Source organism: Mya arenaria, chromosome 16 (genome assembly GCF_026914265.1).
Source record: "Mya arenaria isolate MELC-2E11 chromosome 16, ASM2691426v1".
Taxonomy (NCBI): domain Eukaryota; kingdom Metazoa; phylum Mollusca; class Bivalvia; order Myida; family Myidae; genus Mya; species Mya arenaria.
Genome location: NC_069137.1, coordinates 14,023,526 through 14,051,516, shown reverse-complemented (window position 1 = coordinate 14,051,516; position 27,991 = coordinate 14,023,526). Strand labels below are relative to the sequence as shown.

The 27,991-nt window shown below is 33.5% G+C and overlaps 1 protein-coding gene across 6 annotated transcripts; it reads right to left on the bottom strand.

Annotated features, from left to right (window-relative positions):
- Positions 1-223: 223 nt before the first annotated feature.
- LOC128221062 (centrosomal protein kizuna-like) lies at positions 224-27,428 on the bottom strand. Of its 6 annotated transcripts, XM_052929485.1 has the most exons (19): positions 27,346-27,406; positions 26,253-26,315; positions 25,625-25,708; positions 24,867-25,029; positions 23,788-23,961; positions 23,007-23,159; positions 22,373-22,543; positions 21,461-21,680; positions 20,864-21,029; positions 20,162-20,311; positions 19,749-19,907; positions 17,544-17,694; positions 16,948-17,089; positions 16,107-16,133; positions 13,792-13,905; positions 12,591-12,729; positions 7,985-8,158; positions 6,864-6,919; positions 224-864 (listed from the first exon to the last, which is right to left on the bottom strand). In XM_052929485.1, exons 3-19 carry the CDS (start codon positions 25,693-25,695, stop codon positions 758-760), a joined length of 2,337 nt encoding a protein of 778 aa, XP_052785445.1. In that variant the 5' UTR covers positions 25,696-25,708; positions 26,253-26,315; positions 27,346-27,406; the 3' UTR covers positions 224-757. The 6 variants fall into 6 exon arrangements, 5 of the variants coding, with proteins under 5 accessions (XP_052785445.1, XP_052785443.1, XP_052785447.1 ...); XM_052929483.1 differs by lacking the exon at positions 25,625-25,708 and having other exon boundaries at positions 27,346-27,428; XR_008258883.1 differs by lacking the exons at positions 7,985-8,158; positions 25,625-25,708 and adding an exon at positions 9,924-9,944 and having other exon boundaries at positions 796-864; positions 27,346-27,428.
- Between the last annotated feature and the right edge of the window lie 563 nt (positions 27,429-27,991).

The window sequence follows — 27,991 nt, the reverse complement described above, 5'->3', positions numbered from 1 at the left end:
GAAGATAACAGCAACACCAAGTGGGGTTGTTTTGTCACAGATTTTAGCCACACAGGAGTGTTGGACAAGATGACCACTAGTATATTGTTTCAGTGTTCAAATATTCATCTCCAACTGCTGAGCTATTTGCTTGGAGGGTCAACTTGCATAACGATTAAAGCCAGTGCTACTTCCAGGATGTTTCTTTCCAATGTTATTTTTGTAACAAACAACATGATTTGATATTTTATATTTTAATACTACTACTCAGATCATATTTATAACACAACACTTATGTTTTTAAAAATAAAATAAAGTACAAGTATAAATAATGTGTATCACAGACATATATAAGATTTCATCAATGTTTTACTTTCCAAATTACATTAAACAATCTGAAATACATTAAACAATGTGTGAACATTATCTGGAGCCATATTCACCTTCAGTCTGAGAAAGAAGCTGAAAACTGATAATCTTAATTGCGTTGTTACACTGTTATGGGAAAAATAGTGGTCGAAAATTTTGAATATTTGTGATATAATCTTAATTCCATAGTAACATTGTTCTGAGAGGAGTATTGGTCGGAAAATATTTGAATACCTTATTACTGTTACTTTCTCATTTTTTGCTACAAAACTACAACATCAATATAACATGTTAAAAATATTATGTTTATTTTAGCATTGCTTTTCTGCTATTGAAACCAAGTGAAAATGGGCCAAGTATTCTATGATGAATAAATGCCAGGACACAGAAACAGCGAACTGATTTAAAATCAGCCGTAGAATTCATAAAAGTCATCATCATCTTCTTCTTTCTTCTGTGTCATTTGTCCAATATCCACCTCTGTGTCTGTATCGAGATCTGAGCTGATCATCCCCGCTGGAAAATAAAACAATACTAACATGCTAATTGTGATCCTTTAAAGTCAAATATCCCTGAAATACGTTTTTTTTTTCATTTTCACCTGCTGAAAGCAGTGTACCCGTATACATAGTTTTCACTGATGAATACAAAAGTTCCATGATGATAATTGCAGCACGTTACGTTATTTCCTGATATAAAAAAAATGTATATTAACTTGTTCAAAAGGCATTGGTAATAAGTTGTGATGATAAATTAATGAACAGGGGTCTTCATTGGAAGGGTCTTCATTGGATGTAGCTATTCAGATTACTCAAAATAAATAACAGATCTCTACAGTGAATAAAGTCAATGATGTATGACCATAAGATTGACTTAGGTCACATGTTGAATTCACCCCTGATATCTTGATAAATCAACTAAGAGGGCCTCTAATGTATGAATCAGTGATGCATGAAGTACAGCCAATCCATGTGACTCATAGTCCTCATTCCGAGTAACAACATTGCCGTTTTCCTTCAAGGGCGTTTCAAAAAAGGTGCAACCTGCTTAGTGGTTTTCCATGCGGTATTTTTCCACATTTTTTTATCATGGTTATAACAATACTGCCGGGGGGGGGGGGGTGGGGGGGGAATTCCAGGATGGTTTGAATTATAGGTTAATTCTGTCAATTGAGTAATGGTTTTCAATATAATACTGATGTTCTTTATTAATTTACACATGCCAATATACTTATGATTGATAAAAATCTTAACTTATATTAATAACTGATATTAAAAGGAGACTTGGTCAAATTTTAACATCCTATGAAATTATTTGATCTATCAGATCTTCTCAGACCACAAATGCTTTAAAAATGATTTTTTTGTAGTTTTCAATATTTTAACGTCAAGTAGAACAACGATCTAAATTCTGTAATTTGATTTTGTCAAATCAATGTTTGTTCAATAAACAAATTATTGAAAAAATACAAAAAAATGCTTTGCCCATGCTCATTTCCGTATCAGATTTTCAGGGTTTTGTTTGGTATAAAGCAATGACAACTTTGGAACTTTGATGAAGTTCTAATTTTCATTTATATTTCTTTGGCAAAAATAGCCAAAAAAAAGTCAGCAGTGTAAGGAAAATTTAATTTTACACCTAACTGCTCAAACTTGCAATGCCAAAAGATTATTCTTCAATCCAGGTGCACATAATTATAATTAAATCTATAAAAAAAATCTATGGAAATTAAGCACCAAAGACATTTTTTAGATGGCACTAACAGTTATTAGTACAAAAAGTTGTTGCCATTTGAGATCCACGCCAAGCCTACTCAAACACGAAAAATTTATGTAATAGTATTTAGCAACGTTATCGCTTCGACATTGAGTTTAAAATACCAGTCATGTTGACATGCTAACACTCTTTCTGCACTTATAGAGAGAACCATTACCAAGAATGAATACAAGAAATGCAACATTTCAGAAAAGCTATAAAAGAAGGTTTGTTTTTATTATTTCTCCAAAACTGAAATGCAGAAATTCCCTGTCTGATATTGAAAATCTTCATACATTTTTTCCCTGTCTGATATTGAATATCTTCATACATTTCTTCCTTGTCTGATATTGAATATCTTCATTCAGTTTTTTGCTGTCTGATATTGAATATCTTCATCAGTTTTTTGCTGTCTGATATTGAATATCTTCATTCAGTTTTTTCCTGTATGATATTGAATATCTTCATTCAGTTTTTTGCTGTCTGATATTAAATATCTTCATTCAGTTTTTTTCTGTCTGATTATGAATATCTTCATTCAGTTTTCTGTCTGATATTGAATATCTTCATACATTTTCTCCCTGTCTGATATTGAATATCTTCATCAGTTTTTTTGCTGTCTGATTATAAATATCTTCATACATTTTCTCCCTGTCTGATATTGAATACCGTCATTCAGTTTTTTTGCTGTCTGATATTGAATATCTTCATACATTTTCTCCCTGTCTGATATTGAATATCTTCATCAGTTTTTTGCTGTCTGATTATGAATATCTTCATACATTTCTTCCCTGTCTGATATTGAATGTCTTCATCAGTTTTTTGGCTGTCTGATTATGAATATCTTCATACATTTCTTCCCTGTCTGATATTGAATGTCTTCATCAGCTTTTTTGCTGTCTGATTATGAATATCTTCATACATTTTCTCCCTGTCTGATATTGAATATCTTCATCAGTTTTTTTGCTGTCTGATTATGAATATCTTCATACATTTCTTCCCTGTCTGATATTGAATATCTTCATAAGTTTTTTTGCTGGCTGATTATGAATATCTTCATACATTTCTTCCCTGTCTGATTATGAATATCTTCATACATTTTCTCCCTGTCTGATATTGAATATCTTCATCAGTTTTTTTGCTGTCTGATTATGAATATCTTCATACATTTCTTCCCTGTCTGATATTGAATATCTTCATACATTTCTTCCCTGTCTGATATTGAATATCTTCATACAATTTTTCCCTGTCTGCTATTGAGTATCTTCATACATTTCTTCCCTGTCTGATTATGAATATCTTCATCAGTTTTTTTGCTGTCTGATTATGAATATCTTCATACATTTCTTCCCTGTCTGATATTGAATATCTTCATACATTTCTTCCCTGTCTGATATTGAATATCTTCATACAATTTTTCCCTGTCTGCTATTGAGTATCTTCATACATTTCTTCCCTGTCTGATTATGAATATCTTCATACAATTTGTCCCTGTCTGCTATTGAGTATCTTCATACATTTCTTCCCGGTCTGATTATGAATAACTTCATACAATTTTTCCCTGTCTGCTATTGAATATCTTCATACATTTCTTCCCTGTCTGATATTGAATATCTTCATACAATTTTTCCCTGTCTGCTATTGAGTATCTTCATAATGTTTTTCTTGTCTGATATTGAATATCTTCATACAGTTTAGTCCAAGCATCTAAGAGCAGTTTCTTTATCATAAGGCACTTGTTGAGTCTACGACAGATGCTCCTTGAAACTCAACATATCCATAACCCAAATTGGGCCTAACTGGTTAATTTAGTATATAGCATATTTTTCTTGAAATCATCTCTATTGGAAAGATAGACATGAAATCTAACATAGTGATAGAAAAAATCATACATATTAAACACCTGTTTTACCAGATAGCTTCAACACACTCTAAATGATTCTGGCAGCCATTTTAACTGCATTGTGTGTAGGTAACTACTCTTAGCAATTACTGCACCACTTTAAATGATGACCAGTCAGCATATCAAAAGCAACAATAGTCTGTTTACAGTATTACAATTTTTGGTAACTGAATTATTTTTTTAACTCAACAAGGGACCCTGGTAATTATATTACATTACAAGAGCACCACCTGCGCAAGCTGAACGTTTATCTGATTTTATCCTTTTACGCTTTATTTATTTCATATTGTACCTTTGATAGTGAACAGGTATTCCTCAGTTTGAAAGTGAAAGCTTTGGTAGTTTGCTTGTAAGTGACTCTAGCACAAAACTTAAAAAAAACAGACTAGCTTAAAATTACAAAGTCCAAAAATACTTAAATATCCCCCAACCTCCCCCTACCTTTCCAAATATGTGACTTAAAAACCTGTTTGATATATTGAAGTCAATATCCATTTATTGTCTGAGAAAAAAAATGAAATCAATCCAACAAAAATTGAAGAAGCTATGTCCAATTCTCAAAATCCATCAAAATTTATGTTTTTACCCAAAAAACCCAGGTGAGACTCAGCATCTTTAGGGTACAATGTGAAGAAGGGTATTAGATGAACAAGTTCCACAGTTTCAAAGTGATAGCTTTGATAGTTTCCATGTAGGTGACCTAAACCCAAAAGTTAACCAAAGCACCCGACGTTGACAATCAAGTGACAACAATAGTTCGTCATTTTTTTTCAAAAATCAGATGAGCTAAAAATGTATATATTCATAATTGATATGTTTGAGGATGATATTAATGACGTTTGTTGCTAACCAAATGACGGTAATAATGTGATATTGCTATGATGAGGATGATAAAAAGTTTGCCCATACCCAAAATACATTTATAAATAAAGTTATGAACCAATAAAAATATAGAGAAAGATTATGTGAAAGTAAAAAGTGCCTTGCATTTGTAAACAATGAATAATGCAATGTTATATCAATAAAATGACAACATGAAATGGATGATTGTGCAATTTCTTACTCTGTTTCACTACAAATATGAAAGAAAAAAATCATATCACAATAGTACAGATAAACAATTTCACAACTTTTAATAAACATGATGTTGTAGAGGGCCTAGAAAATGTTTAAAGTTTCTACATCTATATAAAAGAAAAAACATCACTGATTAATAAAGCCAGCAGCAAAATGTGTAAAACTGGTTAATTATTGGGTTGGGTCAAAGTTGGCTAAATGTTTAACGATTGCTCAATATTTATCCGAAACATATTAAAGCTGCACTCAAAGATTGACGTAAATGTCATGAAACCAGTTATACAAAACTGGTGACAAAATATCATATTGCAATGTTTGATATAAATGTTCAAAAATTTAATGTTTAATGGCTAAAAGCGTTACTAATGCTTTAAAAAACAAAAGGCCCAAAAGGGCCTATGCTCTACTGGCTGGGTTTGTGTGGTCAACATCACTGTTTTCGAAAAGAACCAACCTCTTATGGATATCTGAATACTGTATCAGTTTCATCGAGATACAATCAAAACTGAAGACTGTATCATGTTTGCAAGCATTTTTTACACAACAGCATTTTTTTTATACTATCAAGGCCCATAATCTAATCATTTCAAGGCCCATAATTTAGGCATGCATGGGCAGATCTAGCTGGTTTTCGAAAGGAATAGAGATCTAATGGATATCCAAATACTGTATAGTTTCATCGAGATACAATCAAAACTGAAGACTGTATCGTATTAACAAGAATTGTTTACACAATAGCATTTTTTTATACTTTCAAGGCCCATAATCTAGGTATGCAAAGGCGGATCTGGCTGGTTTTTGAAAAGAACCAAGCTCTGTTGGATATCTAGATACTGTATGAGTTTCATCGAGATACAGTAAAAACTGAAGGCTGTATCGTGTTAACAAGGAATTGTTTACAGGCACACTGTTTTTTTATACTATCAAGGCCCATAATCTATGCATGCATGGGCGGATCTGGCTGGTTTTCGAAAGGAACCGAGCTCTAATGGATATGTAGATACTGTACAAGTTTCATCAAGATACAATAAAAACCAAAGGCTGTATCGTGTTAACAAGGAATTGTTTACAGACACATGGACGCATGGACGCATATACTACGTACACATTACCATCGCATAAGCTCTTCTGGCCTTTGGCAAGTAGAGCTAAAAATGAAATTTTCGGCAGTTTTCCAAACTAATGACATCTGTTCAATTGTGAGTTATCTTTTATGACTGAATTGAAGCCATTGATACCAAAAACAGCTAATTCTGTGACAAAAAAAAATAAAAAAATGTCATTACTCCTAATCTGTGAGAGTGCAGCTTTAATAACCAATCAAATAATTCAAATGTGCAAACTAACTTAAAGACAACCTATGGACAATTTATACAAGTGGCTGCAGTCCGGATTTGGAAGAAATTGGTATTTACTTTAACCATTATATATTTTACAATTGTGAAGGAAGCTATGATAGCTTATACTAAGTCACTCTCGTTGGCATGATGTTGCGCGAGAGTGTGTTCTTCTGTTGTGGGGGAAACCGGAGTACCCGGTGAAAACCCACTTGTCCGGCTTGGTGACCACCAACAAAACTCACATGCGCCCAGGCCGGGAATCGAACCCAGGTCGCCTTGGTGAGAAGCGAGTGCGCTAACCACAGCGCTAACCAGACACCCTAATTGGGTATTTGGTAACTGTTATCGCCATAAGGGTATCATACTAAGAACTTTCCCTTTTTGCTTACGATTTTCCTAAAACAACAACAGACAAGATAGAAAACATATCCATTCCTTACCCAGTTTCCTTTGTTGGCTGGAGCCCCCTGTAGATCCCAGCACAGACTTCAAGGTGCTGAAACAAACATGTTTAAACATGGCCTAAAGTATTGTGTTTAAATATGAGGAAACTACATTCAAACATGGCCTAAAATATTGTTTTCAAATATAAGGAAACATTATATTCAAACATGGCCAAAAATATTGTGTTCAACACTAAGGAAACATTACATTCAAACATGGCCAAAAATATTGTTTCAAATTATTATCAGCAATTTCATTTTCTAGATGTCAGTATTGTGTAAAAACATACTTACATTAAATTATTAATTATTGCAAAATGCATTTCAAGATTACACTAGTAGTTTAAGAAAAAGGTTTTTTGTTGATAAAAAAATGTAACTGTTTACTATACATAAATCTATTTATTTAAACTCAAATTGATCCTACCGGCCTTTATATAAACATAGCTTTAGTATACATGTATCATGAAGGTTACATTTGAAATTTTAAAAATTTAAAACATCCCATTATATAGTGAAACTGATAAGTAATCCTATTACCAGTAACTTACTATAGAGAAATAACTAACTAGAAAAAATGTACATTCGATATTAGTAATATTCATTAGCATGTTAAGCATGTATAGTGAGTAATATAGCACAATGCATTAGTCAATTACATCCACTGTTAGTTTTAGTTAAAGACAATGAATAAACGTTTTGTGCTGAGTGATGGAAATCTTACTTAAATAATTATTGCATAATCCTCAAAAAATAGCAATTGAAAGCACTATGAATAAAAGTATTTGCAGGCAAGCAGTGACTAGCTAGATATCTCTGTGTATCAAGGTTATAAATGATAAAATAAAGAGAAATGATAATCAAAGAATTAAAACACAGGGGTAACGATAATATGTAAATGAACTGATGCAACACCATTTTTTTCTAAAATTTGTATTTGATCAAATAGAAGTTCTGTTCACCATCTTTTAAAAGCGTAACCAATCCACCAAGCATAACACATCCACCAATAACTTTTAATAAACAACCAAATAAAACTACATTATGGGGTTATATGTGACCTTAACCAAAACAAGGACAGGGCTAAAATAACAGTGAAGCAACACATGCACCGGTACCTTTGTTGTTGCATCCCTGTGGGAGCCCCTGTTGGAACATACACAGGAGGCCCCAAAGGGGAACTCAAGTCAGACAGAGGCTCCTGCTCATGTGACTCATCATGTGACAGGTCATGTGACTCCTCTAGAGGGGCACTAGTGGGGACTTCTACTGGGGGGTCAGTACGGGGTTTACTGGAACAATTACAATGAGAGAAAGAACTGCAGTTAGTAAATGAAGTGCACACATCAGTCATGAATATATGATGAATTCTGAGACAAATATCAAAACATGACTTCTACATACATATTTTAATCACAAACTTACAAACTTTGTAAAACTTTTGCAGTTCTCATCTGATTCTAAACTTTATGCGTAGAAGTCATATTCTGGTTAATGTGAAAGTTTAATTTGAATAAACATAGCCTGAATCAATTTAGGTAGAGAAATATCCAAGATCAATGAGAATTCACTCCGAATAAAATACATATTAATGTTTGCAAACAGAAGTGATCAATTAATGTGCATGAAAATGACATAATTAAACACTAGCTGCCATATTTTCCGTAACATTTTTAAGTTGATTTATGAACAAGTATGTTTGAAGCAATTTTGATAGAGGAAGGAGTTATAGTTAGATTATGCTTTGAATGAATAATGCAAAAGATCAAGTCTGATCAATGTAAAATGCTATCTAAATCCGTCCTATTTCATCAAATATAAAACTTTATGCTTGAACAGTGCTAAATTGCAACATTCAGATTTACTTCATCTGTCATAATAAAACAAAAGCAATTTAAAGCCACAGCTCATCTTATTTTAGTCGAACAAGAGGCATAACTCAAAATTATTAAGGCCAGAGTTATGGACCTTGTTTTACATGGTTGGATCCTATCTACCAACATGTGTACCAGTTTTTTTGCATATCTTAAACAGGTATTGAAATATGCCCAATTGACAACAAAATCAAGGCTATCATAAAATCAAGACTGTTTTCCTTGACGGTTTTGAAAATCCGTTTTTGGAAAACTTAAAGAACTATACATGATATTTGGATAATTATTGAAAGTTGTCTCCTGATAAAAAAGGCTAAAACTAATCTGCCTTGGAAAGCAGGACATGAATGAAATGTCTCATTAAACTAGTGTTTGAAAATGAACTCAGTATTTCAGTCTTATATAGCATTGAACTTTATATGCGCTCAATCCACCAATGGAAAGTGCAACATCTGTAGGTTGACTTCCCACATCAAAGGAACTGACTGTAGCCTTTATTATGTGGCATATATTTTGATGTAACACCAGGAACTAACTACTGAAGAGGCGGGCTCATACCCCCTCAAAGCATTCCTACATGTACTGTAATTTTGCATTAAATGTTATATCACAACAGACCATTTCAATCGTAGATTTAAATTATACAAGAATGGAGAGGTGACAAACAAAACTCTAAAAGTAAAAAAATGACTGTTTGAAATCGCTGTTGGGGTTGTACCAATTGACTGTCTCTTCAATGCAAAATGGAATTGCGATCATGCTTTGTTTAACTGATTGACGAGTAAATTTCCTTTCAAACAGTAGTAAATGGTGTCCTGAGTGTAGCAACGTTTTTCACTTTTACACCTCAGTTTGGACCTCCAAAACAAAAGCTATAGTAGCTATGGGTACTTTACTGAAACCATACTTCACTATAAAAATCCTTAAAAATCAAATTGTTAATTATGATGTTACTATGGTAATGCTGTTTTTTGTCTATAATACATAACTTAACAAAACTAGCCACACAATTCAATTCACTCTCGTTACAATAGCACTACAACACGATTAAAAATTCAGTCATTGATAAATAAAAACATAATGGAAAAATGATGATGTTCCGGCAGTGATTTTTAGCATATATTATCCTATATGCAAAACTGCATTCCTATATTTTAGCAAAAAAAGATACATTTTATCTCACCCTCACTAAACATAGAAATATCTGTCAAAATAGTAATTGTAAAAATACCTATAATAAACCAATGTATTTGGAAGGCACTCAATATATAACTAATAATATGTTATAACATAACAAATACTAAATAAATATTAAAGTTTTGAGGCCTCTGAAAAAAACTGTCCACACTCAACATAATCCGACTGATGTGATTTTTGGCTTGGTAACTCCATATTGCTTTGGTATCATTCATTTGAAAGTGTTTTATGTATGAACAAAAACATGTAAAATTTATATCAAAATTGGTATTACAAACAAGCTGTTTTGAAAGATGGCCGTATGTTTTTTCATCTCCGATTTCAGTTGAAATAAAAAGCAAAAATATACACTGGAATAACTTTTATGAACAATGTATTTTCAATTATTTATTAACATATTAAAAATCAGCTAGCAATTCCCATTCAAATGATACCAAATTGTATTAAAATAACAGATAGTTAGTCAGTGATTCATTTTGAAATTTGCATGAATGTTTCCATGGGAACACATATTCTAGAACAAAGATTCCTGGACTCCGTTTTAATAATGATCATAAGGCTTCAGACTATTAATTTCCAGGCATAACAATGTGTATGGTGAAAACTGGGAGCTTCAATGAAAATATAGTACATGTATGACATTTATCATGTAGATTCTGCCGGTTACTAAATAGATTTCCACAAGCACTGACTTCAGCATTGTAAGGTTTACGGTTAAGACATTTTATTGAAACAAGCCTCTGAGTAAAAACGAGAGATTCCAATGAATAGTTTAGTGAACAAATTACTTCCAAATAATGCATCTTGCTGTTGTAATGCATTTGTCAGAATAATGAGGAAAAAAAGTGTAGAAGACTTGGGATGGGCAGCAAAATGAATCACTGAGTTAGATGAGCATTGTGACAAGTCTCAAATTTCTTGTATCAAATAGAGAAAGTTGCTGAAAGATAAACTGTAAAACATTTCACAAAAATCATGCATGGAATGGCCTAAACTCAAATTCAAACAAGAGCACCCAAAGCCGATGCCAATGCTTGTTTTAAGTCGGTAAAGGGGAATAACTCCATATCATAAAATTAAGTTATGGTCTTACTTTACATGTGCATGACTTCATCGTTTATTGCAAAATGTGTCTTTGCTTCCATATCAATATTTTGAACTTGTTTTTAGCTAACATAACAATTATATTTTTATAAGCTGCTGGCTATGACAATACCTCATTTTTTTTTTCCTTCAAAAAACAGACAAAATCAAAAGTTAATTAGAACTACATTGAAAGAGGTGTTAACAGAAAGGCCTGACTACTGGATTGGGAATCAGCTTGTACACTCTCATCAGGCATAGTCTAAGAAACTTGTATTATCTGAGACCCTCATAACTTACCGTAGAAATAATAAAAAATAAACTTACTAGATATTTACCGGTAACTAGACATAAGACGGCTGTTCAAGAAGTTCATTTACTTCTTCAATAACTTTGAGATTTAATTATATATGTGGATAGATAATGTTTGGACAGGAAAAATGCAAAATATACATTTTTTGCCTATCATGAAAAAAATGCTATAATTGCACTCATTTTTTTAAGAAAGACAATAAGTAAAGCCATTTAATGCTAAGGCGGTGCACACTATACCAGATTAGGTTCCACTAAATAAAACATTTATATTAAATGGCTATAGACTAGTTGAACATCCCTCGTACTAGATATTTTGATGCATTTAATAAAAATTTGTTGTTGTTTTTTAAATTATTCCTCGGAAACTTTAACTTGCTTTTAAGCCATGTTACTTTCAGTGAGAGTGTACTAACTTGATTTAATGAGGCCATAGGAAATACACGGCTTACCTATTTTGACTTCGTGGAGAAAAGGCAAATACAAGATTGTCTTTCCCCGCTTTCCTATTAGATGTATCGAAACTAAAATATGGTTTAATATCTAATAATTGGATACAGTTTAATTTGATTCAGCATTGTCTTAACCTTTAACCTCGAAGGAACTCCATACAAGTTTTCGATTACTGGGCTTGGCCCTGTAATTTCTATTGTATACCGTAATTACGGTAAACATAATAGAGGGTGAAATCGAAAAGGTTCTATCTGCTTCTTTATTTAATGTCATTTAGAACCTTTTCGCATTCACCCCTCGATATGCAAACTTAACCTTCATTTGTTAAGTTAAGTAACTGTTACAGCATAAGATCATTACAACAAATTCTAAAGTGACAACTATTTGCCCAGTGTGAGATGAGATGGCTAGAAGGGAACATTCTCTCAATCAAAGACACAAATCTCTGCCTTAACTAGGGAAACAATATAGAATAACACTGCCTCCTGTAAAAAACAACCTTATATCAAGCTAAGATATCATGCTTAAATGATAATCATCAGTATTAAGCTAGAAACTATAGGACTTTAAAACACCTATCAATATGTTATGTGTCTAGATGTTGGTTGAGAACTGGCAAGCCAAATTTCTAAACCAGCATGGTTATCACAGGCCCTGTGAAACCGCCACCTAGGAAACAGACGGTAAAACTCAACCTTTTTTGGCCACAAGTTTTGTTTTAATTCTAGAACACCTTCGATCATCTGAGACATAGAATTGATAGGCGCTTTGGTTACATCCTGATAAGCCATATCGGCTTGCTCACCTGCCGGTACTGCGAGGAGAGAGGGTGGAGGCCACCTGTTTCTCTAGCTCGTTGTCCGAGTTGTCTGTGTCGTCATGTTGTGGCGCCACCTGCTGGCGGGGCAGTGTGCCACTCACTAGGCTCCTGTAAGCCTCTGTCTCTGTAAGGTATTCAAGTTTATGTGTAGGTTTTATTAAATGTAGAAGCATCAGTTCTATACATGCCATTTTTTAATTTTTGTGTTTTATAATTTATCAGTGTCAGTAAAGTATCAGTAAAGTATCAGTAAATTTACTTTTGCCACAAATGAAAATATCAATCATGTATTTGAATAAGAAAAGATATATTTTTTGTAGAAAAAAACAAAAACATAAATGCATTTATCTAGATTTTTTTATATTTATTTACAGTGCACATGTGAAAATTAAGAAGGATCTAAGTAAGTCAAAACATAATATCATTTACGTATGTAAAAAATACATATTTATTGTAGATATATAATTCTTAAGTTTGTATGTGATAGAAATATGAATGACACATGCAAAAATGGCATATGAGCAGACAGAAATTTATATCCATGATAAAGTACCAGAAATCTATCAATAACTGATGTTCTGAGAGAGACAACTCATTTATTCAGTTTTGGTCTATATAGAATACATACAAAAATCTGAAAAAAAGTATCCAAGTATCTGTGATGAACAAAAGCATTAAACTAACTGGAAAAAGAAGGAACTTAAACAAGTAATTTTTATCAGCAATGTTTAGAAAACTCTATCAAGCAAGCGAAGCATAGGTTTTCTCCTTACTTAAATAACACCTTACAAGAATACATCATTACTAAAATGTGTCGCATCAGGGAATTTTCAGCTCAAAGTTGGAAGCTTGTATTGAAAAAGAATAGGTATAATTTCATTGAATATGATTACAATGCATTTTTGCCATTAAAATTGCAATAAATTTTGAATTTTAGAACTTGTTTGACACATTTTTTATTAAATGTCCTAAAATAAAAAAAAATGTTTTCATTACAATTATTATCAACTGAATGTTTTAGCATTATATAGTATAATATCATAACATCAGCCTAAGCAAGTTGGAGCCACTAGGTTAGGTCTTAAGACGAGACCATGTTGATAAATTTCAGGTAAGTACAAGATTTCTACGGGAAAATATCGAGCACTACAACAGCTATTGGGAAGGGTTTCAACCTTATCCTTACCATTGAGCGGCACTTTAGGACCATTATCTGTGGCCATGCTTTGAGTGATCATGCTCGATTCATCGTCACTGAAACGCTTGCTATCAACAAGACTGCCAAACTTGAGACGTGGAACTGTTACCAAGGGGAATCAGAAAAAAACAAAACCACAACATTTAGTGACAAACAGCTAGTGTGAGGTCTACCGCTATTGTACATTCTATTGTACATTCTATTGTAATCTGAATACCACTTCAAAGTTGTTGCTTTTTTCTTTACATGATAAACATGCTGTTTAGTTTTGCTTACATCAAAAATGAAACTTGACAAAAGAACAGATGAAATTAAAAAGTCACAAAGAATTTTCAAATTTTGATTTGAATAAAAGATGAAAAATAATTAACTTGATATATAGTTCAGAAAGGTAGATACCTGGCGAGTTAGGTTTTAAGCAAAACTGTTAAGGCCACTGATGTACAGCCAAGTGAATTTTGGATGTCTAGCTACCCCATATTGTTTTGATATCATTTGAAAAGGTTTATTGAGTAAAGAGAGAATAGAATTCATGAAAAAATATATTACAAACAATCCTTTTCACCAGTATGTGGAGAGATTACAAACTGCAATCACTTTATATATAATGCTTTTTTCAGTTATTTATTTTATATTAAGTACCATACTCAGCAAGCAATTTCCTTTCAAATAATACCAAAATTAAATGCAGTCACCAGGCATAACAAGAGCACCGCGAAACGGAGCATTATACGCCCGAAGAAGATTCGGCTTGAGGTCTTTAATAAACATTTAGGTTATGCTAGTATACTGCTTACTAGGTGTGAAGTGTTTACAACAAAGGCTTAAACTTCCAATATTGAAACGGAATTGCTAACGCCACCCAGTGAAATTAGCCTTTGAGGTACGGACCTGGAAAGCATGCTTGACAAATCCTTTTAATGTAGAGATGATTTGTATAAAGTTATTTGAAAATTGCTTTAGTAGTAACCCAGTTATGGCCTGGACATGGAATTGCTAACGTCCCCCCCCATGGTGATTCTAGTGTTTGAGGTATGGACCTGGAAATTGCGCGCGACACATCCTTTTAATGTAATGATGCTTTGTATAAAATTATTTGAAAATGACTTTATTAGTGACCAAGTTGTGGCCCGGACACGGATTTGCTAACGCACCCCCATGGTGATTCTAGTCTTTGAGGTATGGACCTTGAAATTGCGCGCGACACATCCTTTTAATGTAGTGATGATTTGTATAAAGTTATTTGAAAATACCTTTATTAGTTACCAAGTTATGGCCCGGACACGGAATTGCTAACGGACGGACAGACAGACGGACAGACGATGGAGGCCATAACATAATACGACCCTTCGGGCGTATAAAAAGTTAACATCATTTATTTTTAACCAATGGCTGGATGAAATAATAAGCTTTCTGCACATCAGATACGTTATTGACCAAACAAAAACAGTAAAACTTAGGTTACTTTTTCCATGGTATTCAGGTTACAAATAATATACCATAAATTTCAACATTGATGCAAACATAACAGAATTATAAAGCATGCCTTAACAGAAGAGCAAATGAAAGTTTTTCTAAATAAATAAAATTTCAAAGCATTTGTGAAAGTTTAAACATGACTTTTTGCTGTGTAATTACATCAAAGCTAAAGCGCTCAGTTAATGTTACAGAAGGAAATGGACATTTTTTATATGAAAATGAAGTTACTGGACTTAAAAAGAACATCTGAAAAAGTAAGTCACTACATAATATCTTATGTTATTAAGAGGAACATCAATTAGACTAAATCTAAATGAATACATTTTAAAGATCAGCTGTAAATTTCTGTCAATCATCATTCAGAAATGGAGCCTAACTCAACAGTTATTGAAGACAGAGTAATGGGCCTTGACTTGCAATGTGTGTATTTTCTCTGCCAACATGTGTACCAAGCTTTATTTAAATATCTTGATCGATTTTTGAGTTATTTTTGAGTAATGGCTAAGGTTAAAGTTTTTGCATGATGTCGCTGACTTCGACACCAAACCATTGACAATACCTCCAAAAAATTCTTTAAAAAAAATAACGCTAAAAAGTACAGAAATAGAAACAAATGAAATAGTAAATATGTTAATAAGAGGAAGTTTAAGTACTAAGCCTACATGTAAGCATTTTCTAGATCAGCCCTTAATCTTATGAAACTTTCAATGAAACTCTCCATGAAACAATGTATGACCAAGGTCATAAAATACTCATAAGAAAGACGACAACAAGAAAAGCAGTAAGGAGCATGCTAACTAATAGTTAACTATTATACGCAATACCTGCATAGTTGAGGTTTTCATATACAACTGAAATTCATACACAACAATAGTGGAATATCTATCTATATATCTATTGATACGCAATGTTATATAACATGGAACTATTTCATGGGAAAAGTGGTTTCAATATTTTTGTATTCATTGGTTTATGCTTTTGTTTCCACCACATAGCTTTCTAACTATCAGATAAGAAGGAACTTGATTTCGGACACAAGGGGCCATGATTATATACAGTCTCAAGTCCACATCCAGACTCAGGAAATCACTTTTATTAATTTACAAAGAATCATCATTATTCCATTAATTTTACAAAAGTGAAAGTGAAAAATAGTACAATGTGGAATAATAATACAATTCAGGTTAATTAAGTTGACCACTAAACTGATCTAGAAAAAAAGTTACAATGGAGTGAAGATTTGCAACTTGACTTGAGACTGTTCATAATCATGGCCCCAGGTATTTTGCAATATAGCACTAAGCTTTCATTAGCAAGCACTTCTCAATAAAGCTCTCAGATAAAATATATTTTGTAAAGCTTATCAAAAGCAGGACTCATATTCACTAATGTCGTGAATTAGAGTTTCAGACTCCGACTCGGTAAACTGAATTCTTAAATGTTTCAAAATATCTATAATCTAACTAGTTTTGACAAATGATATGAGCCTGATTGTAGAACAGGTTATTTGCTATAAGGTGTCAACCTTTGACTCAAAAGCTTGTGGCTTTCGATCCCCATTAAAAGTATTTTCTCATGGCTTCATAATGGACACCAGTACTGGTTTATACTATCAAAGACATTACCTGCATTATAAACTAAACTAAAGCCCCCCTGTGCTCTCACCTTGTCCCTGCTGACTGGAGCGGGCGGTGTCCAGGGTAATGCTATCTCCTGGCCCAGGGGATGTCCGCCCCGCCCCGTTGTGTACTGGCCCAGTCCCTGAGCGGAGAAGGCCCTCGAGAATATCCTCTAGCAATCTTACTGCCTGGAATGTATGTATGGCATTTACATGTACTGGGATATGACTGACCTGGCAGCTAAAAGGCTGATACCAATTCAGCAATGGGTACCAAATGCATAAATTTGACTTTTTTTAATCAGTTTAAATTTTATTTTGTCCCTGGAGCCATTTCATCCATGGAAATCTGCGAATTCACCAACAAAATCACATCACTGATGTACCGGAAAACTACTTATTCTTCAATATATACTTTGAAACTGCATAATGCATTTATTTTGTTTTCCCATCGAATATCTCTAGCCAACAACTTCATAAGTAATACATATATGATGAAACATTTCATCACCAGGGTTTTGGAAAAATATAGGTTATCAATATGCAATCCTCTATCATACCAAATGAACAGCTCCCAAAATATAATAGTTACTTAAATATACCAACTTCAACACTTTCACAATCCGAAATATGTGTTAGTTACCTGTTCTTGGTAGTGTGAGAGTTCATGGAGAAGACAGGGTACAAACACATGAGCAACTTCCCGTGTCCCCATTACACGGCCACGCACCAGCAGCAGGAAATGCTCAAGGAGGCGGGACCACAGGGACTTTGCATCACGATGCAAATTATCTCTGAATAGCGATGACGAAACAAAATTATTAATCTGTAAACATACTCTGATATGGGCAAATGAAGTAAAGTAAATAGTTAAATAATATACAGGACACACAGTAAAACTACAATCGTTCCAGGATGCTGTGGCCTGAGCTAAAACCTCGAGTGATCCGATGTTTCGTACAACCCAAGTTTCCATTTACCGTAAATGACTGGGTATTAGACGCACTTTTTTCCCTCAGATTTTGATGCAAAAGAATGCCTGCGTATAATACCCAGTAACAATTTTTTAAACTTTTTTTCTGAGGTCAATTTCACGCCGAGAGTTTGTTTAGATTTATGTAGAAAGGGATGTTACTCGCGTCATATTGATCGAGTATATACGGGTTAAAACGGCAGTTGAAGATCGGGATACGGTATATCGTAAGACGTTTATAATTTCAACAAAAATATTTTTCGATTAAAGTTACCGTAATTCACCTAAGAGTTCGGACACTCTAAATATTTGGACACCCATAACTATTTCCCAAAATAATTTATTTGCGTACCTAATTTTCGGACACCCAAAGGACATCAATCATAACTTTCATAGTTACCAAGTTTCACAGACGAAGATTATTGATTTTTATCTTTACACTGCCTGGCTAGATTACCTAACCGTATACACCACTGTGACAATTTAATTAGTTACTACCCATCCTAAACGATTTATTGCCTGTTGAAAAGGAAGTGTGATATATTTATTTGAGGATTAAACAAACAACAAGGGCAATCAAGGGATTAAGAAAACATCGACATGGCATGTTTGTAAAACGATCTGCCAATAAGCTTTCAAACTTGTACCACACTTATAGACTATATGAAGCAATAATCTTACAGTTATACATTAATCCTGCATAGCAATGTCCATGCTCTCCACGAGATCCTCGTGGGCATAACTGTAAGTTATGTGACGTCACACAGTGTGACTCTTTGATCTGAAGCCGATAGAATGTGTTTATTCAGTTCAGTGCATGTATAAAATGGTGTTTTAATTAACTTCATGAAGGATTTACACTTATAGGCGTAATAAATAAGTTTATGACCATTGATTACTACGGATAAATTAATAAGTGGTAAAAAGCAAACATGAAGAAAAAAGGCAGGTTAAACAAACATGTAAATAAAATGTAAAAATGATAATTTTCTATGTATTCAGAGAGCGAAAAAAATAATTAATTTATGGTGTCCGAACTCTTGTGAATTACGGTATTCAATATTATTTTGAATAATAAATTGAATTAAACAATAATCAAACTTACATAATTATAAAAAAGCAAAGTTGGCCACTGTCAAAATATTTTTTGCTTAACATAACTTTTTATTCTCGACAGTATGGTGTTAAAGATAACCATCGCCATTTTCACGAAAAAAAAATAATTGTCACTGTCAACAAACATGGTGGCTGAAAATGCCGGACGATTTTGACATTTTTTCTATGCGTCTTTTAACCAAAAACATAGATTAAAAGTTTTTTCCTCTGATTTTTCACAGATTTTTTCCCCTGCGTCTAATACCCCCTATCGTCTTATACCCAGTCATTTACGGTAAGTCTGTTATGAAATGTCTTACAATGTTTTATCAAAGTTTGAAGACATCATACCGGTTGTTTACTTCGGCACCATTTATGTTATTATGGCCTCAAGTTAATCATGTAGTTTTGTGCATGAGCCGTGTATTTGGGACCGGCAATGGTGCTTAAGTCTACTTATTTAGGTTTCTATCCATCATCAGTATATTTTATATGAAAGAAGAAGGGATAATGATTGGGACTAAGCATTGAACTTGACCGATCTCCAGTTCTTAAATGATCGCCTGCTCAAACTATGGTAGTTTTACTATACAATCACTGATATTAGAATTTTGATCAAGTCATGAGCCAGAAAATGTAAAACTTTAAAAATTCTGGAAGTCTATTTCTGGATTTGAACTAAAGTCTGACAATTGTGTAAGTGAACTAATAAACTTGTCTTTTAATGAAAGCATAAAAAATTAAATTCGAACCATCACAACAAATGAGAACAACTAGTACCTGATGTTTGCCTCAGTAAGCCCAGGTTGCAGCAGGAGAGTGTCAGAAAGCATACATCCACCTGGAAGCCGGTGCCCAACTAGGGTTAACTGTTGTAGTATGACCATGCTTACCAATTCACCGTCAAGACTTGAAAGATCCCCATTACTGTTGGCCTTGCTGTTACACAAAATATACCAATCAATAAAATATATACAACGTTTTAAGATCAGTACCAATAATTAAAGATCAGTACCAATAATTATGACCTATTTAAGCACCAACACAACAAACCACAACTGTGCCATCCTTGCTATGAAGTCAAGACAAGTACATCAATTACTTAAACTTTAATATTTCATACTAAACTAATTTTCAGTAAATGAATTACGAACATGCAATAGATGTTGTTGTAAATGAGCATATTTACATACTGTATGACATGTTTGCGGTAGTTCTCATCTGGATTACGTGTCCGATAGTATCCTTCCAGTGCCAGTGCCTCCTGCAGATCTGTCTCTACGTAAGCCAGCAGCCCCATAAGGCCTGACATTGTGATTTCTGCATGGACTGGGCTTGGAGGCCTGTAAGAAAATAAACATTTACCATCAGATTAGTCTATAAACTAATGGCTCTTCCCTTCGAACCACATGTTGTAATTGAAAATGACAGCAACGTATTGTTTGCACAACAGCAACGAATACCGGTATTATCAAATTTGGACAGTACTTTATTATTTTTCTTTCAAAGAAAGATAAGAATTGAGTACTTGTTTATTAGTTCTTTCAGATGTTTTTTGTTTGAGAAATATACCAGTACTACTCTGAGTATTCAGGGGGAATAATCCAATCATAAGCAGATGGAAAATTTCTCATGTCATAAACATTAGCAGCCATATACTTATTTAAATCTGAAGGCAGTACTCTATGTATTTGTTTATATTTTTGAATAAAGGAATGAATAGCTTGTTAAATAATATATCTTAAAATCTTTTCATTACTTCACTAATTTCTGGTATCAATTTATCAACTAGTTTTTCAACGTTTTCATTTTTTATTTATATTTGATAATAATTTTGCCAATCAAATAATTTTACTTCCTTAACAACTCAGGTAAAAAATTTCAATTGATCTTACTGGTCTGAGATTTCATCCTCATCCTGTTCGGGTGTGGGTGAGGGAGGTTTGGCCCCACCCCTATTTTCCCCTGCCCCACTGGGTAAGTCAGGTTCTTCCTCAAAGTCGCTAACATCTTCATCAGACACCGGGTCCATTGACATTGCTGAGGGATTCTGGACTGGCTCTAAACAAAACAAATATGATTTGTGAGAGATATTCTGGAGTCTGATAAAGTTTTATAATCTCAAGGTCGAACCTTGGTTTTGCTACTAGTAACAGACAATGGTTATTGTCATGAAAGAGATGAACTCATCTTAGTATCATATTTTGCCATAAATTATATCATTTGTTAATGACACCATACATCCATTTTGGTGATAAATATGTACCAAAACTAATTTGTATTTTAATTCATTATACTTTCCTTGAAAATAATGTGTTCATTTTAAAAACATAGACACAGAAGCTGTTTAAATAAACATAAGTGTATTTTTTTTTTCAATGTTTAAAATAAACATACAATATTGATAATTTCAATCATCCATAACGGTTGTCCTATTCAATTTGACATTGATTATGAAATTTGTTGGATTATCCAACACTATCAGTACCTACCATTCTTCTGTCTCACAGTGACACTCTGTACTGGCTGGTTAATGGGCATGTCTACCTCCTCACTATAACTGACACTGTGTATGCTGTTGTCTCGCTCCGCCCCCAGCCAGCTCCTTCCTGCACTGTCTGGGCGCCCACCTTTCACTGGGGAGCCCGCGTCAGTTTGAACACTCGGCATATGGACGGTCACTGACTGAGGCATGGAGACATTGGTCTTTCGCTGAAAACGATGATTTAACAATGTTTGTATTTTTGTGATCTCTACTTGAACGCATGCAGCAATACATTATAGAATGTTACTAACTCAAAGAATGTAACATTTTTGAATAGATAAAAACATTTTATGTGCAAAAACATATAAACAGCTTTGAGAATTATGTTTATAAGAAAACAACAATTTTGTGTGACAAATTCTGAAAGAATTAAACAATTTCATTTTTTTTGCTTGAAAAAATATAGAAATGTCTATTCATTGGTTTAGACCCGAGTGGTTGGTAGTGTTTTTTTGTGGAGAATGGGGGGTAAGGTGACCATACGAGGTAATTTTACTATGCCTCCTCAGCAAAAAATCTTTGCAATGTCGGAGAGTTGTTCCTCAGATGGTCTGTCCGTCAGTCAGTAGACCTTGTTTTGCTGCACAATAACCAAAGACCAATGATAGACAAAGAACAATGAAACTTCATTGTTAGCTTGCTCTTGACTAGTAGTTCACACGATTATATTTTAGGTCAATATGTAAAAGGTTAAGGGCACAGCCAACAGTGTTATTAACTTTGTATGTATAAAAACTTGTTTGACCAAGATCCATAGAACTTTATTTGGAGGTTGCCCTCGACCGTTAGATGATCCCACATTTACTGATCAAAATCTTTGTGGTTTTATTCCACTTTAAAAGTCTATCCTCTTTCATACCTCAGGTTCTCTCCTTATATCCTTCAAGTTTGTATATTCCCTCTCAGGTGCCTCACGGGAGTAGTTCCCCTGTGGGGCCCCACCAAAGGCAGCAGGAGCAGGGGGAGGGGGAGAACTGGGGAGGGGCGGAGCATCCACATCAGACTCTCCATTCTCATCACCATAAGAAACCTGGAAGGAAACAAAAATAAGTTTAAGTGCCCATTGGTCTTACAACTAGAAGTCTACCAGTTCCAATTCTTCAATGAGCATCTAGTAGCCATCTACCAATATGGAAATCAATTGCAAACACAGCCAAGTGAAAATTGTATCTACAGTATCTACAGAGTGTTAAAAGTGTATTCTCATCTTTTACAAAACCATGTTTTAAGTCTAAAGCAAAAGCAGTATCAATTCTATGAAAAAATAATTATAAATAATGTATTTTCAAAAATGTTGCATGTTTTTGCTCTGACTGACATGTTACTTGAACAATATTGTTTTAGAATCACTTTGACAACTGCAAAGATGTACAAGAAAAATGGTGGGTAAAGTATTGTCTACAAGTGGATAGATGTCATGTTAGACATAGGTAAACATCATTGACAGTGCTGGATAAGCTTACCGTTCCCTTTTGAAAACCAAGTCTCTGTACCTGTGTAAGGAAAGCCTCCTGGTGTTTGGGATTGGTCTGTGGGCTGTCCCTATGAGGATGGGTGGGCGTGGCCTGGTTTGACCCCTGGGGACTGGGACGGGACTGCTGAGAGTAGACCTGCTGCTGCTGTTGTTGCTGTTGTTGTTGTTGCACCTTAATGTAAAAAATTGAGTGAGTATTGTATGTACTTCAGTTAGATAACACATTGAATGAACAATGATTGTTTCAAGTTATGCCTATGTTGAATGTTCAAAAAGTAATAAAATACAACAGTGACAATGTAGGTTAAAAAGCTGTTAAAATGTTTTCAAGTGAGTCCTTCGGACCAATCAAACACAAAATATCACCTTCAAAAACACTTAGAATATTTTTCCTTGACCATTTCTAAGGTCAACTGGACTGATACTCTGTTTCACATTAGTAAGGCACAAAGTCTAATCAGTCTTAATTATCTTTAAATTCTAAAAAATAAGAATTATTTTTTCACCTTACATTAGTTTTATTCTCCTCCATGAAAGTTCCTTACAAACAGTGTTTGAATTCTAAATGTGATCTAATTGACTACTAGTAAATAATACAGTAGACTAAGTAACATACAAATTGTCACCCTAGTGCAATTCCTAAATAATTACATATAGAAAAAGAAGTAGTTACTGGGTTATTGCATTAAGGTGATGAAATCTTTAAATACAACAAGGGTTACAGTTACTGCTAATATATCCATCTGTATTAAAAAATTAAATTGTCTATACTTCAAAGCATTGTTTTAAACCATCCTAACCTGTTGCTGGTAGATCTGTTGCTCCCTCTGTTGTTGTTGTTGCTGATAGTGTTGTTGTTGCTGATATTGTTGTTGTTGGTGTTGTTGGTGTTGTTGCATGTATTCCTGCTTCTTCTGATGAACAAGCTCCAGCCACTGGGGATAAGTTCTCTCTATGTAGTCAAAGTACTGTTGCTGAAATTGTCAAGATTGCGCCAAATATAAGTATGAGAAACTTAAAACATGGTGTTGCTGAAATAGCCAGGAGCACAAAATGTGTAGAACATGTATGAGAGACTTGAAATATGGCGTTGCTCTAATAGCTGGGAATCCATCCAATTTAAGTGTAAGTACAAGAAACTTAAAACATAACGATGCAGAAACAGCCCCGATTTTGTCACATATAAGTACCAGAAAATAAAAAATAAAAAGATTCTGAAAAAGCCTGGATTGTGTCAGGTATAAGTACAAGAAAATTAAAGCAATGTGGATGTAAGCATCATATGGTTCAACCATATTATAATAAATAAATTCTCTATTTACTTCAGATACGGTATTGATCAAAATGGAAGGTTGAAAAATCATGAAATAGCTGATGACATTCTCAAGAATTACTCAATAATTGAAACACATAACAGTATACTATTTTTGCAGAGCTGAATCCAGTAATTAATAAGATATGACCTTTAGATATAATTCAGTGACATATTCAGATTAAAACCAATAAGTTTCACAACGAGTATAATCACTCAGGTTCATGCAATTTAAACCTTGGTAAAGATGTTTATTGAATGATTCCCTAGACAGAATATTTTATGAAGTTATGCACATGAAATTGTGAAACTTGAAGCATTTTCAATATTTCAAGTTTACTGGGGTACTTTTGTAATTTTAAGAATATATGAGTAACTGCATCAAAATTTGGGAAAATTCAATGCAAGTGTGAATTACCCGGAATAGAACCTAGTCAAAATTGGGAATTCTGTATGCATTTTAAAGAAATTTGTCAAAGGGAATAGTTTGCAGTATCTGATCCATGAGCTATATAAAAAAATGCCTGCTTTAACACCTATGACAGCTAATGATACAGGACCATGTACCTTCATATGTCTCAGTTTCTCCCTTCGTGCCTCGAGACTTGCCATGTTTGCTTCCATTCGGTCCATGTCTCTAAGCAGCTGGGCGTTACGGGCACGACTACGCTTCTCGTCCTCGCAAATACGCTTCCAGTAGCTCTGTAGCTTTACTGCACGCAGTTTTGACCTGAATTTGGGATGAATTTAATAAACATGGGCTGTAGACATGGATGCATAAAATAATGCAGTTTTTAGTTACTATCATGACTATTTTTCAAAACCAAGTTTTCAGATACAGCCTCTAGCATATATGTCGTATATACAAACAGAATAATTGCAGTGTTACCTACATATATATGTAGTTCTTGTGGTAAATATTTTTTGTAATCATACCAGGAAATATTTAGGCAATGCCTCATTTTAAACAAGATAATGACATAATTATTTTTAGAAAATCAAATGTAATATTATTATAATACACCAGTAACAAGTTATGATGTTATCTGAAAATAACCCTTTCTTTGACAATATATCAAATCAACGAGATCATCAATATAAATACCAATAACACCATTTGCAACTAGAATACAGGCACAGTAGGATTGCAAAGATTTAAACTACACAGGAATTGAATAAACAACCAAAAGCCAAGAAAAAATGCTCAGATCAGAGCACCAGTAAAAGAGATAGGAGTTGCAAGCAAGATTCATTTAGATGAAAAGAACTAGTAGAGATTATTTTTTAATTGCAACATCAATAAAACACTGCATTTGCCATATTACAAATTGTTGTTGGAGTAATGAATGCTCTCCTTCTGTGAAAAGCTTTGGGTGGATACATCTAATTCTTGCATTCTTGTTTAAAACCTTTCAATTAGATAAACAGTGGTTAAAATAAATAATAGCCCTGCATTGGTCAATTTTTTTTTCGGTAGTTCACAATATCTTAACTTTATGTAGCCAGGCTTGTTACAACTTTATCAGCCTAGTAGTTGCGCAAAAATTTCAGCTTATTTCATTTCATTAAAAGTCTAAAGTTAATGACTCAATGAATGCAACATGTTTCTAGTTAAACTGCAAGTTATCAATTTAGGAATATTCTAATACTGGACTTCTTTATACCGAGACAGCCATTGAAATTAGAGTTTTAATCAACAAGCCCATCTTACTTTGCTCTTGGGCTTTGAATACAAGTCTGGCTCCATGTACAATCTGAATTTTGAACAAGTCAAATCAAATACCATACTGCTTCTCAGTAGTGAAAGATGTGTAAGCCTTTTGGTTAATACTGAGCAATAGCATAAAATCTTTATTTTATTTTTTTTTAACAGAGAAATAAATCAAATAAAAAAGCAATTAATTTCATATGTTTAAATAATTGATTATCAGTACTATACTAGAATGTACTTACATGTTTTCATCAGACTGGCAATAGGACTGGAGTTGTGCTTCAAGTCTTTTTCTTTTTTGTTCACTGAAAATGTATTGGTAAAGTATGATCATCACTTTCTGCCTGCAATGGCCTCAACATGTATAAATATGTTCAGAAACAAGTATTCTGACATACATTTTACGATAACAAGTAGTTCAAGTACACAGCAGTTAAAAATAAAAATTGGTTATAAGTGAGCGAATGGTGGTAAGGAGTTTAAACAGCTGGTAAATCCCAACAGGCAGGTTGAGAGCATACTTTGGGATATTAAAAGGTATTAAATCATGAGAGATGTTACATACATGTAGGACCCTAGGGATGTTAAAAAACCTGTCCGCAAAAGGAATCAAAGCTAAACAACAAACTTTGCCAGTTATCTACATTTCATGGGTGATGTGGACCCGTGGATTTGATTTAGGTTGTCTCCAGGTTTACTCTTCTGGGTCCATATTCAAAAAGCATCTTAGAGAATATTTTCAACTTAGTGAGAATTTCGTAATTTTTGACATCGTTTATTTTAAATACCCGCTACTTTTCATAAAATTTATTCATATGCATATAATGTTTAGACCATTTTCTTGCGTATTTTCATATTCTTGGTGTACATGTACTTACATTGTTTGTTTTCTTAAAATTAAAATTAGACAAAAGGCAATTTTTCACTAAGTTGAATTTTTTTTTATTAAGATGCTTATTGAATACATCCCCTGGTGTCAGGAGTAATAAAAGGTTTTGCTTAACACAGTTGGTAGTGAGTGTTTTGTTATTGGTGTGTAAATTCTGCTCGAAGAGCTTGTTATATTCAATAGATCTGTGCCCTGAATGATTTACAATACACAGACCTCTTGTGAAATGATATATGAGAAAAATGGGGACAAAACTATTGTTTATGTTTTCATCGAAATTGACGTATCTTCATAATTTTGGGATTTTTACATGTTTTATCTTGCAAAAAGTTGCAAACATTTGTCCATTGCAAACGACTAGTGGATTTTGACATTAAAATCGAACAGTAATGTAAGGAACAACATATAAAATATACAAATGCATTAAAAGCTTAACATATTTTTACTTTTCTTGAATAGAATCTTGCAAATCTTTCTGCTTTTGATAGTATTCAACGTTGGAGGACGCCATTTGTAAACAAAGTTTAAGAATCTCATGCCGAAATGTTGTCTGAGGTTACAATCAACTAATTTTAGACAATTGGACCAAACACCTCGCCGGGCTTATTCCTCTTAATATGTTTCCTGTGTTGATCGTAGCTATATAAATTGACGAATTTCATTATCAGTTGATTTACTCTTGTTGAGATAAAAGCGTAAACAAGAGAAAAGAAAACATATATAGAATAATTATGTACCTACATACTTATTTTTTCATAGTGAAAACAAGTTCGTTCATAGATGTCAGAAGAACCATTTGCTTTAAAAAAATATTAAAGCTTTTTTCTTTATTTCCAACCGTGATGATAACAATAATCAATCTGAAAAAAAGACTTGTCGTGAATACTATAGACTGTATGGTGGGAGTGCTATGAAGGTCCAGGCTATGTTAGATGATTTTTAAGATAAGGATTAAATATTACTTTTTCAAAAAAAAGCTTGCCAAATGGATGATAAGCCTTTAAAGAGAATCGTCTTTAATGAGACATGTTCCAGAGGCCATGATTACGAACAGCCTCAAGTCTGAGTTCGAACTCTTATTTTCATGGTAAC